At 42.9% G+C, this 16584-nt stretch overlaps 1 protein-coding gene across 2 annotated transcripts in view; it reads left to right on the top strand.

The window, feature by feature from the left end:
* Window positions 1-16584, top strand: part of FGF13 (fibroblast growth factor 13) — a 193413-nt gene that overhangs the window by 126395 nt on the left and 50434 nt on the right. The window contains exons 1-3 of one of the 2 annotated variants that reach the window (XM_059386042.1): window positions 100-699; window positions 2753-2863; window positions 8327-8430. In XM_059386042.1, the coding sequence (XP_059242025.1) occupies window positions 513-699; window positions 2753-2863; window positions 8327-8430 (402 nt within the window). In that variant the 5' untranslated portion in view covers window positions 100-512. Of the gene's footprint in view, window positions 1-99; window positions 700-2752; window positions 2864-8326; window positions 8431-16584 lie in introns of those variants that run through there. The other variant, XM_059386043.1, reaches the window with a different exon arrangement.

Here is a 16584-nt window from a genome sequence, read left to right on the forward strand (position 1 = left end):
CGCGCTCCCCCGCGCGCTGCCTCCCCCCCCCCTCCCGCCGCCCGCGCTCGCGGCCTCTCTCCCGCCCGCGCCGCTCCCTCCGCCCGCCTCCCCGCTCCGGCCCCCTCCGCGCGGCACAGGGCGGGGGGTGCCGCCAAACTCCGACCCGAGCCACTTGGACTCGCACAGTGTCCTCGGGGCGCAGGGGCCGAGCGCACGCAGCCGCGCCGCGCTGCCTCCGCCGTCAGTCTCGCCGCGATCCCGGCCCGGGGCTGTGGCGTCGGCTCGGACCCAGGCCGCCCGCCCGCCCGCGCGGGAGCCGGACCCCCGCCGCAGGAGCCCGGACGGCATGCTGAGCCCCCTCCTCGGCTGACGGGCCGAGCGCCGAGAAGCCCGGGCGAGCGCCGGCCGGGGAGACGAGGGCGGCCGCGGCGCGAGACCGAGCGGACGCGCCGCGGAGGAGCGGGAGGCGGAGGCGAAGGCGAAGCCGGAGAGGGGCCGCCAAAGAAGTGGTGGTGGTGGGCGTCGTGGCCATGGCGGCGGCTATCGCCAGCTCGCTGATCCGTCAGAAGAGACAAGCCCGCGAGCGCGAGAAATCCAACGCCTGCAAGTGTGTCAGCAGCCCCAGCAAAGGCAAGACCAGCTGCGACAAAAACAAGTTAAACGTCTTTTCCCGGGTCAAACTCTTCGGCTCCAAGAAGAGGCGCAGAAGGAGACCAGGTTGGAAGGGGCGCTTGGCCGTCTTGGGCTGGGGTGGGTTGGGGATCCCCCCCCCATACTTTACGAGTGTGGAGGGGGCTGGAGGGCGTGTATGTAAGCGTAGGTGAGTTTGTCGGGGGCCCATCTGGTGCGGATGCGGCCACCTAGCCGGTGTGCGTGCGTGGGAAGCGATGGTTTTCTCGCCGCGGTCGTAGCGGTAACTGGCTTGCTGCATTGCAACTGCCCTGGGACAGGCGCAGAGCCCGGGGACCAGAGCCGGCGGGGGGGGGGGGGGGCCCCCCCCCCCTCCCGCGCCCCCCCGGGGGCCCCCCCGGGGGGGCGGCCCCCGCGGCCCCCCCGGGGCGCCCGGGGGGGGGGGCGGGGGGGGGGGGGGGGGGGGGGGCGCCCTCAGCTTCAGACGTGCCCCGTGTGTGCACGTCCGGGGGCTCTGGCACGCGTGACCCAGACGTGGCCGCCGTGTGTGTGTCCGTGTGTGTGGCGTGGAAACTGCAGGCGCCGAGCTGGGCAGACACCGCCGCCCGCCCCAGGGAACCCGGGGAAGCCCTCCTTTGCCTTTACCCCTGCAGCTCTGCCTCCTTCCCCGGATCCGGCTTCCACCGCCCCCCGCCCCGCCCCCCACACCAAACGCCGTGGGCTTCGGCTCTCTAGGCATTCTGTTTCTTCGATCACTTCTGAGCTTATCGGGACAGACTTGACTTGTGGTGCACCCTTGAAATATTTGCTGGAGAGGGGGGAGTGGATTCCTAGAACCTTGAGGCCAAGAGCTCAGTGATCTGGTTAGACTCGTGAAACTGGTTACTTGCTACTAAAATGCTGGATTGAAGAGGGAACTCACAGCCGGCTTGTAGGTCCTTTGGAACCTATTCCGCGAGAGGAGTAGCGCGGTATCCCGGTGCCAGGGGAAATTTCACACAGCTCTAGGTGTTAGGTTGCGTCAAGGTAGAGCTTCAAGGCGAACATACAGCTTATTTGGCCGTTCTTCCCCAAATGCATCCTTTACGCTGTTTTCTTACTTTTAACGAGCTAAACAATACTGAATTTCAGACCTACTCATCAATTTGTTCTCTCTGTATGTGTTCCACACACTATGGACTGGAAAGGCAGACATCCATTTTCTGTTTGCACGAAGTTTGCAAGGCATTCGCTGTGAATCGGGCTTGTTTTTAAGAGGCTGAAGCAGTTGCAAAGCATGATTATGTGGCCTGAATGATCACATACATATGATTTCGGTGCAGGTATCTGCATGCAATTAAAAGCAAAATTTTGATAGCATGGCTCTTGTTGGTAAATTAGGTACTTTATTAAATCTGTGGTGATTCATAATTGAAAATCATTGTAACTGAGAACCCATGCTTAGATACTCATATTGCTGTGTAAACTAATTTCCTTTTCCTCCCCACCAACAAACACCCTGCTCTTTTTGCCTCCCTTTTCCCTAAGGATAATTAACACGATAGGGTATGGTAATGGATTTTTTCCCCTCCTCTCCCCTTTTCTTAGTATCACAGCTCCAATTTCCAAATGTAAGTCCTTTTTGATGGGCTTTCAGATTATTGATGCATTTCCAATGCTCTCAGAATGGAGCGGACTAATTCTTTGAAGAGCGATAATGCTGAGAGAAGTCTTTGTGTGTTTTTGGTCCCTGGTTGTCAAACCACTGGAAATTGTCTTTGTATTTCTCCCTCTCCTTCCTCATGAGAAGTGGCACATCGTTAAAAGGCAGAACGTGCCATTTGCCGACCTGTTCCGAACGCTCAGTGAGCTAGAGTCCCACTCTGTAAGCCAGGGGACATGCTCTCGGAAACTAGCTGCCCTCAGAAGCTTTAGGGCTTTACCAAGGTGATGAGGTAGAAATCAAAGCTTTCTTCAGCTTGGAGATTAACTCCGAAACTTGGAAGTTTGTTTGCCTGTTTCCTTTCAGAGGACTCTTTAAAGTTGTGGTGTGACCTTTTCCACTAAAGTTTGTAAATGAAGTCAGAATTTTGACTTCTGAGTCTTTTCAACTACATAAGCACAACTTTCCGACTGATCCAAATCCTCCTTCTTTTCGCAGAGCCTCAGCTTAAGGGCATAGTTACCAAACTCTACAGCCGCCAAGGTTACCACTTGCAGCTGCAGGCAGATGGAACCATCGATGGCACAAAAGACGAGGACAGCACTTACAGTAAGTGACCGTGAGCTAAATAGGATCTCCCAGCCAGTGCCCTGTTGACATTGCATGTTTTCTTTGTGATTAATTACTATTTTGAAATTAACAACCCTTGTGAATTTCTCACCTGAAGGCAAAAATACAGTCAACACTTCCACACTGTTGGTGCAGGTTCACCTAAGGGAAGTTGAATGTGAAAATATGTAAAATAGTGAACTATAGCAAATAATGCTGACACCATCTGAAGAACCATCCAAATGTCATCTCCATGGTAATCTGGATAGATTTATGGCTGTCCTTTGGATTTTATTACTTTTTTCCCACAGAAAATTTACTCACCCACACACTGATCCTGAAATAGCACGTTATCTCTACTCTTAAGAACCGGTCTCATCCCAAGAGGGAGGAGTGGTTTTGTGTCATGATAATTCATCATTACAAGCTTTCACTTCTGCCCCCACCCCCCCCCCCCACACACACTGATAACTCTGAGACTAATTGGGATTTTAACAATTGAGATACGTCCACAGGTGGGTGAAGGGATTTCTTTTAGTGCTTTATTTATTTATTTATTTTTAAGCCATGGTTTGAGTAAAGACCAAGTTGGGACCATCACGGTGAACCTAATAAAGGAAACACATCAAAAATAAAGTAAATTTTATTTCTAATTAGTGAAATAATGTGATTGTAAGATGTTACATAACCTCTTTATCACTATGCTTTTATTTATTGGAAGTCATCAAAACAAACTCACAAACAGTGAAGCCCTCTTTTCCCTAATGATTGGTGTTTTCTTGCCATTGGAAGATTCCTGCAGACCCATTAATTGTTCCATGAGGCCAAAACACCTGGTTCTCACAATTCATTCTCTGTTTTCCCTAATTTATATTGCACTTCCTTCAGACTTTGGTAATTTCCTAGAAACATCCCCTCGATCTGCTAAGAAGACAGCAAGGAAAGCCAGTGAGAAGACTAACGAGTCCTCTGCAGCATTTTGAGAGATGGTTGGCTGCAGACAGCAAACCATAGACAGGGGTCCCAATGTGAGATGTCAAAAGAGTTTCTCACCTTTTAATAATGCTTCCTGGGCTGATGGCCAAGCTATGACCCCAAGAGGAAGTCACCTTTAATTACCCTTGAAGAAAGCCCTGGTGGTACCAGGAATAAGAAACATCCATACTGAATGGTTCTTCACTGTTTTTGCAAAATGCTGTGTTACTCTTGCGATGTTCAAGTTCTACAGTGAGTATCTTAGATGTTTTGTGCATACTCTTCTGTTTGAAAAACTTAGTCAAGTGTGAATAGAGTGTTTTACTATCATCGTGTAACAGACATTAGTACATAATGATCAGCTAGAAAACATTCCGATAAATTTTAGGTACAGATCAGTATCCAGGGAAGGAATTGGGGGGAGGGGGGTTGTGAGCCGGTCTGTTTTCATAAGTGCTTCCGCACAGTGGGTCCACTGGGCATTACTGAAAGGAAGTTTACGATTATTTGCCCATGAGCTCCCCCCCAACCCAGTCAAGTTCCCCCTCCCCATCTATTTGTAGCATCTTCCTTACATTAAAATCAGAAAAAAAAATTATTTTGGTTCTAGCGTTCATATGCGTTTCTTGAAAAGGAAAAACTTTACAATCAGTGCATTGGTTGTGTTTTGTGAACAGCAATGGGCCAAATGTATCAAGATCACACGCTAGGCAGTCCTTTTAGGATAAACACACACTTACACACATATACACACACACGGGCACACACACATATATGTATGTAAATCAAGACTCTGTTCCCTACAGTGGAGCTTTAAATCGTGTAGTAGGTTTTACTCTTCAATTCCTGTGTATTCATAGCTTCTGCCTTTGGTTGTCTTATACCTCTCACTGATAGGAATGGCATTTCTGTGTACTAAAGATACTCCAAGACCTTGAACGAGTGTTAGCCTGATTATCAGAATCAGTGTTTAGGCAGAATGAAATAATAAGGGGGAAAGCCACGGTGGTAAGGATTATCAGAACATGAAGCATTCAAGTGAAAAGGACCTCAAAAGAAATAGCAGGTCTATGGGGCTTGACCCTTCCCCAGACCAAATGCGACCAGAGGCCAGGGGACTAGCTAATCTTCCCCAGTGAGGATATTGTAGGGCATAAGTCATCAGGAAACAGTCTTGTTTCATGATTAAAATGGTTATTCACATGATCATCATTACGATGGAAGTCTAGCCATGTAAATTTATTCTTTTTTTCCTCAAAAGCCCGGCAATTTCCTTGACATTAATTAATTATTTTAAATGAATAGAAAGAACAAGAATACAAGTTGTTTTTTTCTTCAAAGGTAACTCGTTTATATAGTGTTTCCTTAACACGTATTCCTGATACTGTGTTTATTTTTTTGTTTTGTTTTTAATACTTTTTAGTACCTTCTGACATTTTTTTCTCATTTAGTTCAAAATGATTTGATGATATTTTCATTCTGTGGTGATAAGCATAATCATGATGAAACATATTCGTTCACATTTACCCAACTAGATTTATTCCTAAAAACGTATGTTTGATATTGTGCATTTAAACTGACCTTTGATAAATTTATTACAAGGGTAGATGTCAGTTCAATAAAATCTCATCATGAGCAAACCAGCCATTGTAAATTATGTATTTCCCCCTAAAAAGGAAAAGTTGATAGACATTTCGTGGCCGCAGTTTTATTATTATCTGCCTTGGGTGCATTGAGGGCTATTTTAAAAGAATCTCAGGCAGTGTTACTAGTTCAGTGTGTCAGGTCTCCCCAGTCTGCAGTAAGATACACTTCTATTAATTGCTCCCTTTGAAAAATTGACCTTAGCCCAGCTAACGAAGAAGGATGTGTGTATCCAGTGTGTATCCAGTAAACCTTAAGTGTCAACTTATGCATGTCTCTGAGAAAATGGTCCCTTCAAGGTAGTAGATGGAGTTTAATTGGTTTTATGTAGACACAGTAGAATAAACAAGAAATAGAAGCCCTTTTATTTATTAAAAGCTTATGCGAAACTTTGACAGAAAGGGAATAAGAGATTTTTGCTATTTAATCAATGTGTTTTAGATACACAAATGAAATCAATTGTTTTCTTCTCATTTGTAGAATAGTTTCATCCTAATTGAAATGATATCCTGTGTCCAGGAGGAAGTACTCCGGATTTAGAGAAACACAGGCACATAGGAAAATATCTGCCTAAGCTTACCCCTGATGTAATTTCTTGGAGTTTTTATCTGGAAACTGTTTTATCTGACCCTTTACACTTTGAACCAACCCAGTTTATGATCTATCTTGAATGTCTAAAGAAAAGAAAAGACTGAACTAGGATGACTAGCTGCTGTCTACTTTTGCTGCCTTCAGTTTTGTTTTGTTTTAGAGTGCTGATTTTTGTTTTTGAATGGGGTGTCACAGAAATTTATGGTGCATAGTGAAAAATTCATGTTCTCCTCTATAGTTAACATCATTAATCAGGAATAGATAGTCCCCGGCATGGATTACTGATGGATTTTGCTTCTCTTCTACCTCCTGCTATCTGATGTTTGGAATTCAAGCATTTTATTGCTCATTAAAACCCACACCAGAGATGTTGAGGCACGTGGTGAAGATCAAATCTTTTTCTCTCTCTTCTTACCTTTTTTTTTTTTGCTTGTTACAAGCTGCATTAAGAGAACTACGGAGGCTCTCGGTGTTGTGATAAACGAGGTTCTAGACACAGTTCTGAATTTTATTTATCACTCCCTGTCCTCTATGACTATAACTAAACTAGGATTCAGACACAGGCTGGTTTTCTAGTTGTCTGGTGGTACATTGTGGTAATGGCTTTTTACACCAAACCCATATGGAAGTTTTCGGTTGGTTTTTTAGATCTCAGATTTTTTTTTTTAAACAAGAACTTTTATGTAATGGGATAGTGAACTGTCGCATTCCAAAAGTATCATATTGTCATGTTGTCACCATTCCGACTGCTGTCAATCCGCAGATGTGTGTTGAGCACCTCTGCGAGCAAGGCATCATCAACAGAAAGAGATACATACATAAGCAAAGAGACAGACTCCTTTCCTGTGCATTGCATTGTCAAATATAGCATGCGATCCTGGCTTGCAATCTGTGCGATCGCTTTCCTTTACCTCACATAACAGAAGGGCACAGCTTTTAATACGATGAGCATTGAACGAGGTGCCATCAGTGGCATGTGGTGGGAACACTTGTATTTTGAACTGTACAATATGTCCTCGCTCCTCTCTGGTAACACCCTGATTTTAAGGGAAATATACATTGGAGGCTCCCCCAAGGAGTATTCAGTTCCTCCCTAATATTTTTCACCCATATTTTGCCCCCCCTACTGCAGCAGGATAGATAGGCATCAAGGTAAGAGATCTCAGAAAAGCTGTTCTTACCCCCATGGTGACTCTTTTACATTCTTGTTCACAGAAATGATAGCAGACCAATGTATCCTCTTCAGTAAACTTACACACCAAGGCAACAATCATCAACATTGGTCTATGACTCTTGAAAGGTGCACAGGCTAGCTTCAAAAGATGTGTGTGGCAAGCACTACGTTTTAAAAATGTACTGTTTTATTTTTATTCGCAGTGTAGGAGGGAGTAGACAGCTGGTAGGGGGAGGACGCCCACTGGTTTTCTCCAGTGAGTGGTGTGTGATTGTGAGGAGAGGCTGGGTGTAAGTTTCACGCAATCAAACCTTCAAATGGAGAAATGAAGGCCTCTTTGGTACCAGCTGGCTGCCTACTTACAACTATTTTGCTAAATAAACAAACAAACCTCTTAAGTTCATTATTGGTATTCTTTTCACCTTTGCTACTAGATGCGAAAAGCTAGGCACTGCCCCCCCCCCACCCCCAACCCTATCTTGGGAAATGTTGGTTCTTTAAGAAATACTGAAATACTACTCTGGGAACATAAGACTACAAAATGACATTTTTTTTTTTTTTCCCCAAGGCCCGGATTTATTTTTGGGTTGTTGCATTGGAAATAATACAGATAATTTAGATGAGGGAGTTAGACTAGTATCTTTTCTAAGATTCTAGGAATCTCTCCCCAACTGGTAGATCATAACCATGTCTGTGAATTTTAGCTGTCATCTAGGGGAGCGGTTTAAAATAGTTCGTTGAGGATAAAGCCATTTAATATATAGACCAGTTCCTGAAACTGTAGCTCTCCAACAGCATCGGGATTCCCTACTTCCGACAGACACTACACAAACCACGGGCTTGTCTCCCATTTCCCCAGGGTGTCTAACAGTATGTGGCCATGGCACAGCCCCACTCATGTAACTGTAGCCAGACACCGAGCACACTAAAAGGGAGAAGAGGCCCTATCTATCTATGTGTAAATACACAGACATCGTTTTACCCAGCACCCAGGTGTGGAGGGCCACACCTGCCGGGAACGTTGTAAAGCTATGGAATTCAGAATGATAACATCGCTTTCGCATTCTTTTTGATTCCAGCTCTGTTTAACCTCATCCCTGTGGGTCTTCGAGTGGTGGCTATCCAAGGAGTTCAAACCAAGCTGTATTTGGCAATGAACAGCGAGGGATACCTATACACCTCGGTAAGCCTTTCGCGGTGCTCCTGCTTTGAGCATCGGGTTTCATCCGATGTGAAATAAAACATGTTGTGTATGTGTTATTGCAGATTTCTGTGATGAGGAAGAATGTTTTTGATGGAAAGATCTCATTTGAAAGGACAAATCAACTTCCAGGGAAAGTTCTGTCTATTGCTAGTTAATCCCTTGAGGCTAACATTTTTGGTATAAAATCAAAGATCCCACTAAACTTTTTTTTGCGCATATGATGACATTTGGGTTATTAGTTTACATAGCATATCATAGAATGTTCTGTCTTGCTGTCCTGCTTGGCAATTCAGTATATATGTATCCATGTTTCCTCCTAAAGAAACGAAGGAGACCTCTTCCTGAAATGAACTCTAGGACATGAAAGACGGTTCTGCAACTATCTCTGTTCCTTATCTTCCATTCAACTAGGTCACATTTGCTGTCTCTACCCTTTTTCCTTCAGGCACATTTCAGCCTCTCCCTGTGTGTAAATTCCTGCTTTTCCCAGGAAATATGTAAACAACATAGACAACAATTCAGTTAGGAATGCAAGGCCAAACTAGAAAGCTTTTTAAAAATATGTTTCACATTTAAATACAGGCAGAAACAGTACAGTTCTCAGAGCGAGGATTTCATTCTTACCAGTAGACCTAGTTCCCGATTACAGGAGACCACTTAATCTAGGAATACGTTGTAATCTTCATTTCAAGTTGCACATATTTTCAGAAGAGGGTAGGATGTTTAAAATGGAGAGAACTGCTTTTCAGACTTCCTACTAGATAACCTTCACGGAGGCTATTACCATGGCTGGAGAAACCTGGTCCCCAGTCGGCCTGAGTGGTTAATCTATAAATACTTGTGCTCTTGCCTGTTCCCTGAATTTATTGCAAAGCCAGGTGTGTAGAGAGACTGTTGACAGACGTGTCATAGCCCCAGTTTTGAGAGGCCAGGCTGGGAAAGAGGTGGGAGAAGACGCAGACCACAGAGGGCCCATTCATTTGGCAAACCGGCTAGTCCATTTCACGTCACCATAGACGATCCGTCACCAGCAGAACCCTGGTCACTGTCCGCTTCTTATCAGGCCACGGCAGTGGTCTTGTTGAATAAATGCGGGGGCTTTATGATTTTTACAAAGGCAAAATTTGGATTTATCACTATATTCGTGAAATCTGTCGCTCATTAATACATTGCTCTTATTATAAAGGATAGGAAAGAGGATTTGTTCTTCAGATCTGTGAGTTAAGGTAAGAGAATGTAATAATGTAGGATTTTAATTAACCTCATTTAGATCCACAGACTGCCTCAACAGGGCCAGATACAAAGGTAGGTGTTTAATGAAAGAAATGCTTGTTTTCTGAAACCACTGTGCAGGCATGGGAGGGAATGGAATATACGAAGCGTACTTTCGGGAAGGTGAATACCAGACGGGACAGAAGCTTATCACTAGGAAGTAATTACTGGTCAAGAATCCAGAAGGTTGAATGTTTTTAAATCTTGCAACAATAATTTTAATTTTGGCAATAACTTTTAAGTTAGAGTGAGGAAAAAGTCATGTTAAGTAATATGTCAGGTGTCGCCACTCAAGAAAATGAGGGCATTTGGTATTACATTTAAGGAACTGATGTCAAAAATTCACAGCCTACCGTTCGAATTGACCATCATTTTGGCAAGTAGGTAAATGCCAACATGAGCTCATTTCTAAAGAAGACTTCCCAGGAGGAATCAGCATTGTAGATCCATGGGCTTCCTTTCTCTCTGTGATGGGCAAGCTGAGAGCGAAATGTGGGACACTTTGTATGCATTTCCCATTAAGGTAAAGGAACCTTAAGTGAGCATTTCCCATTAAAGGAAAAGGAACCTTAAGTGAGTATTTCCTATTAAGGAAAAGAAACTGTGTTTTCATTAAGGAGGAAGAATGTCTGATTGACATCATTGAACCCTGGAGTTCACATAGGGAAAAAGATCCAGCAAAGAGTCTGAATTTTCTCCAGGATAGATTTTCTACTTCTTACTACTCCTCCTGGGTCGTGGTTTGGAGTGCCTTCCCCATGCTGATCACCCATTTCGTTATCATTTCAAGTATGGTGCCCAGATGCCATCGGGATAGAATCTGTCTTAGTAATATCTGCATCTTGTGTCGTTGTGACCAAAAAGTGACAGGAAATATTATGCCTCATCAAAAGAGAGAGGATCACACTGCTCTTACATGAAACCATGGCAGTTCTACCGCTGAAACATTGTAGGCAGTTCTGTTAAGTGCGAAGTACCAAAGAGAAAATGGGTTTGGTTGGTGACCTAAGGAGGAAGCAAAAATAAGGAAGTGAGGACTACTGACATGGGCAAGTAAAAAGAAAAAAAAATCTATTAGGACTTTACTGAAAATCGTCTTGGTGAGGAATGACTAAGGGCTGCCTTAGGGCATTGGCCGTGGCATTGGCCAAAGGGACATGTACTCTTGAGCTGTTTCAGAGGTAGAATCATCAGGATTTGGTGGCCGACTGGATTTGGAGAGAACACAGGACCCCCGTGAGTGGTCCAACATGTAGGCTCGCCACTCACTACACACAGACGGCAGTGAAGGAGCTGCAGTACAGACGCTTTTTAAAATGTGCACAATGGCGGGTTATGCAGGGGCCTGGGGGGAGAGGGAGAATCTTCCCTCTGGCAACTGGTCTGATGGTGAAGCTGTAAACCATGACGGAGAGTAAAGAAGAAAGCAGACCCGGGAAGGAAGGTACCCGAGTGGAGCTTGCTATAGATCCTTGAAAATGTGAACGTGGAGATGGAGAAAGATGTGAGCTAGGGATACAGTGTGGGAGCTTCTGCATGTAGGTGGCGGTTGCTGGCGTGGAAATAGTCGAGAGAATATGTAGCACAGGAAGAGACGAGCGTTTGTCAAATAATATTAGGGAATGCCATTGCGCAAGTGCCGGCAGCGGCAGCAGAGCTAATAGAGGCAGATCGCACGAGAGAGAGTTTTCAGAAGAACGCGCAATGTCAAATACTTCGGAGAAAATAAGTCACACAAGAACTAGGACTCTATCATAGGAAGGTCTTCAGTGATCGTGACAAGAGCACTTTCAGCGGAGTCATGGAGACAGAAGCCAGACTGTAGTGGGTGACTTGAGGAGGGGGAAGGGGGAGGGGGAAGTAGAGGCGGTAGGTGTAACATTTCTAACAGGAGACACGTGAGTATTTAGAGGAGGACACAGGACTGAGGGACGAATGCTTTGGGGGTTATTTGGTTGAGACACTTGAATCTACTTATTAGGGGAAGGAAAAGAGCCAGTCGAGAGGAAGGAATTAAAAACCTAGGAAATGGAGTCCAGAAGGAGTTGAAGAGACCGACGGACTTGAGTGTAAGTGAAAGGATTAGATTGACGTTGGTAAGCGGGAGCCCACTGCTACAACAGGAGCCAAAGAGATGAGGTCAGATGCAGATGGACATAGGTGTACGCAGCCGGCTGGTGATGGAGAAGAAAGTTGAGGGATTTCCAGCCAAATGCCCTGTGTATTCCCATGGAAGCAGACTGAGAGGTCACGGCCGAGAAACAGAGCCCCGGGGTGGCATGGGTGAAGATTTGAAACAGCTATTTTGGGAAAGGGGGTGTGGAAATGGTCTAATGACCAGGGCTGTGTCAACCACAGCACAGGAGCCCAATCCAGGCTGTAACCTGTCTTTGTAAATAAAGTTTTATTAGAACACAGTCACACCCATTCATTTACTTGCGGGTCTCTGACTGCTTTTATGCTACAACAGCAGAGCTGAATAGTTGCAACAGAGCCCTGAGGGCCTGTGAGGGCCCACAAAGGCAAAATTATTTACTATTTTAACCCTTTACCAAAAAAAGTTGGCTGACTTCTAGTCGGATAGCCAGTCTCAACTTAGCTACCTATTAGAATCACCTGGGGACCTTTAAAAAAATTCCAGTCTCCCTGCTACACTCAAACCAATTATATCAAACTATCTAAAGGGGGGGGGGGGCTCTGTGCATGAATATTTTCTAAAACTGATGCTAATGGGTAGCTCGGGTTGAAAACCACTGATCTAGGGCCAAGGAAAATGATTGCTGAATAGCACTGAGAACCACCTCCGCCCCTACCATGAAGTCAGAAACCATGATCTCACATGCACTTTGTCCTTTATCTGAAATATCTGATGCTGATCATCTTACTCTGCTCTTGCAAACAAATTGACTTTATATTTCTGAAGGACTGTTTCTTGAGAGGAAGGAAAATGCTGACTCTCGGGAAAGCTCTCTTATTTTATTTCCTTGTATTTCTTTGTATACTTGTGAATTTCTGCCTGTACATCCTTCCATTTCTTTGAAATTCAGTTTTTCATTTTTTTAACATTTCTTCCCCCTCTTGTCCATTGCATAAAGAAACAATACCTCCATGTCATGATTGCTATAGAGATAGTAATTTATTTTTCATGATTAATCTCTGAATTCCTGCACTGCACCCTCCCCCCCCCCTTTTTTTCTTGTTGCCACGGGGGACAGACTTGATGTAGGCTCAAGTGGCAGTGAGAAACCATCTGTGGCACAGAGAATCATAATTAGCCATTATTTCATAACATATTTACTTTTGTCGATGATAGAACTAAGGCTTACTGGAACTGTAAGGAAATTATTCATTATGCATCGAGAACTTTGTTCATACCTTGAGTTTTTCTTTACCAATAATGAGTTACACATAAGCTTTTGAGAGTTCCTCAAAACTTCTTAGTATAAATATTTAATAGCATAAAGCTGTTCATAATACATATTTCAGAACTGGTTGAAATAAATAAACATTAACTGCAGAAAATCAAGGCTCTTAAATGTGAAAATATTAATAACATCCTAGTACCTGTTTTAATAAAGGAGTAATAGCAGATACTAGAAACAGAATGAACTCACAGCTAAACCAAAAGCATTTTGCTTTGATTTTGGAATGTTCCAGAACTCAGTGGCAGTCTTTTTACCTGCCTAATCACTTAACCTCTCATCAACACTACTTTTCCGTTTCCAGAGTGCGTGGTGTTGCTTGAGTTGTGTCTGGGCTGGGGGCACTACCATGAAGACAAGTAGAAATCCTTTGACAAGTAAACCTTTTCCATCCACATGCTTCTAGAGAGGACTTACAGGAGTGATTTTACCATAGCAAATTAGATGCAAGATCAGAAAGTGGGTCTCTCTTGAGAGTCAGCTTGATGCCATGGGAATGAGGCAGCGTGTCTTACTGAACCCAGGGGCCCAGTCTATCTTGAAATCTGAAATGCGGGGGCAGATTTTGACTTCTCTACCGGATTATTTACACATACCTCAAAGTCACCAAGTTTCTTCTCCTATCACACATGTTAATTTTGACAATCCAATCAAGATGTTGTCTGATTTTCCACCGTATAGTTCTTGCTCTTTTTTTTTTTCCTTTTGCAACTAGTAAACAATCCACGAGGAAATGCTTTGAGTAAATTCTGTGCTCCTAAAAACCAAGTTTTTAATGTTCTATTTTTAAGAACCCCAAACCCCTTTATTTTTATTTTTTTAAATTATGTTATATTAGTCACAAAACCTCTTTAGAAAAATAAGATAATTAGTCAAAGATTTGGGAAATGACTAATGATTTTTAGGTAAGCCATATAAAGTTTACCAACAGTTAAACTGAGGTTTTTCGCAAAGCAAGGAAGCATCATTAAAAGTAGGATCTTCTGGCAGCAGAGGATTTTCTGGGTTTAGCATTCTAGGCACTGGGCTTAAATAGACCGTGGTTTAATGGAAGGTTAGTTTACATCGTTTGAGTGAATTAAAGTGAGTTCTGATAAATGTTTTAACTTCAGACTGTGGGTGGGGGGTTAGTTTATGTTAAAAGGCCTCAGAAGCTCTGTACACTTAGCTTTCAAGGGCAAGCGTACTCTTGTACACATTTGTTCTCTTTCTCAGATTTTAACATGTGACAATTTCAGGTCTCATTTTCAGTGATACGACTTCACAGCTCTAGCCAATGTTCTAATATAGGAAGGATGTTAAAGTTTAGATGAACTCCTCGAGCAACTCAGTGTGACAAATATCCTCCTAGCCAACATTTGTAACATGGACAATGTTCGAGTTCTGTCAAATCTATAGATCAGCAAGTTCATATAATTTAGCTTCTTGGATTATTGTCATAGAGGCTTATAAATTTAAATAGAATTAAAAGGAGGGCCCTGGTTTTAAACGTTAAAACTGTTTAGGGAAGGGGGATGGACCCCATTATAAAAGGAAATAGATTTAAAATAACCACAAACACTATTAATATCCAGTATGGAAGAACGTGATCATTATTAAATCAAAATTGATTTCTTGGATGGATTTTGCATATAACCAGTAGCCATCCTACATAACACCCCTACAAAACTAATAGACACAAATTCTAACATCTCATTAAAACTTTAGCTTCTTTATGTACTTCAGTTAATTCACAAAGTATTGAATTTGATTTGTTTATGATAATATAAAGTTAGAAAAGGGTTGACTACAAAAACTTAGATTCCCAGTTTTGGTGCCCATATCTAACAGGCTTTTTTGTTTTTAGTGGCCATGGAATTAAACATTTTTAAAAAAGATTTTATTTATTTATTTGACAGACAGAGATCACAAGTAGAGAGGTGGGGAGGGGGTATGAGCAGGCTCCCTGCTGAGCAGAGAGCCCGATTGATCCCAGGACCCTGAGATCATGACCTGAGCCGAAGGTAGAGGCTTAACCCACTGAGCCACCCAGGTACCCCGAAATTAAACATTTTTGATGGGTATTTTCGTTTCAGATTAAGGGAATGGTAAAGGTAATTAAATGTATATACACATACTTTGGAGCGGTATCACTAAAAATGGAATATAAAGAAAATGAAATTATTTTAGAGAAAGAAAAGCAGAGAAAACAAGCATATTTTATTTGTTAATGAATGGGTCTGCTAGCTCAAGGAGCTAAATTTTATGTTTTATTTATTTATTTATTATGTTCACTTAGCTGCTATATAGTACATCATTAGGTTTTGGTGTAGTGTTCAGTGATTCATTAGTTACATATAACACCCAGTGCCCTCCTGAATACCCATCGTTTTAAAGAGGCTTTCAATTATTGTGTTGGTGCTGTTGAGGTCGAGGTCATTATATTTACTGTCCTGAAAAATAGACCGTATCTAGCTGTATTCATCTTTGATATTTCTTCAGAATACCAGTGAACCAGCATAATTTTCAAACCCAAAATACATTTCCCAAGTTACAGATTATTTCACATGTTCAGTTCTCTCTCCATTTCATGGAAGTTTTATTCAAATGTGAAAGAAAATCTGGCTTGGCAGGATTTGAATATGAAATTAGATAAATCTGATTGTTTGTACATTCACAGTCAAGTGCCTTCTCTTTATGATCTCTATAAAAACATAGCCCAGATTGGTAAATTATTCAGGATGAAGGTATAGTTTCTTAGGTAGAAGAATGACTGAGGATGGTGCTTTCTCAGAAATCAAAGAAACAATAGTAGTTGTAGCTAAATAGAGTGAGACTGGCTCAATATTCTGTTTTTGAGGCCAAGTTGAAAAAATAATCCAAATGAGAGGTCATGGGGCACGTATTTAAAAGAGTATCTCTCGGCTTTAACTCAGAAGCTAAATTCATATTTGTAGGAAAAAAGCCAGTCTCTTGGAGCTAAAGAATAAAGTAATTGGCAGGAATGAGGAAGAAGAATTTTAGCAAGTAAAGCCAGATGTAGGGGGGTAATTCATGCGTGCACTTACGTACTTACGCACATACACAACACACATACACAAAGGCAAATGGAAGAAGCCAGTCTTATGTTCATTGCTCTGTTGCTATTATGGGACTAGTTATTTTGGAATTCCCAAAATAAATCTGTTTTAAATATATATATATCCTACACTGAACATATAATACCTTTGGAGATTGCTCTAGCAACATATTTGGTAATGCTTACTAGCTTTATAGAAGCGAGCAAATAAGCCCTTTTAGCGACATTTGATGTAATTATCCAGTGAGTCTCATGTCTTGGAGCTGACAGTGCTTTTAGTCCCTCCCTTCTTATTTGTATAATTTTAGTCCACAATGTGGCAGAAACAAACAGCCCGTCAGGCCCTTTTTTCTTATCGTCCTTTCCATGAAAGTTGTGTCT

The sequence above is a fragment of the Mustela nigripes genome, chromosome X (genome assembly GCF_022355385.1).
Source record: "Mustela nigripes isolate SB6536 chromosome X, MUSNIG.SB6536, whole genome shotgun sequence".
NCBI classification, from domain to species: domain Eukaryota; kingdom Metazoa; phylum Chordata; class Mammalia; order Carnivora; family Mustelidae; genus Mustela; species Mustela nigripes.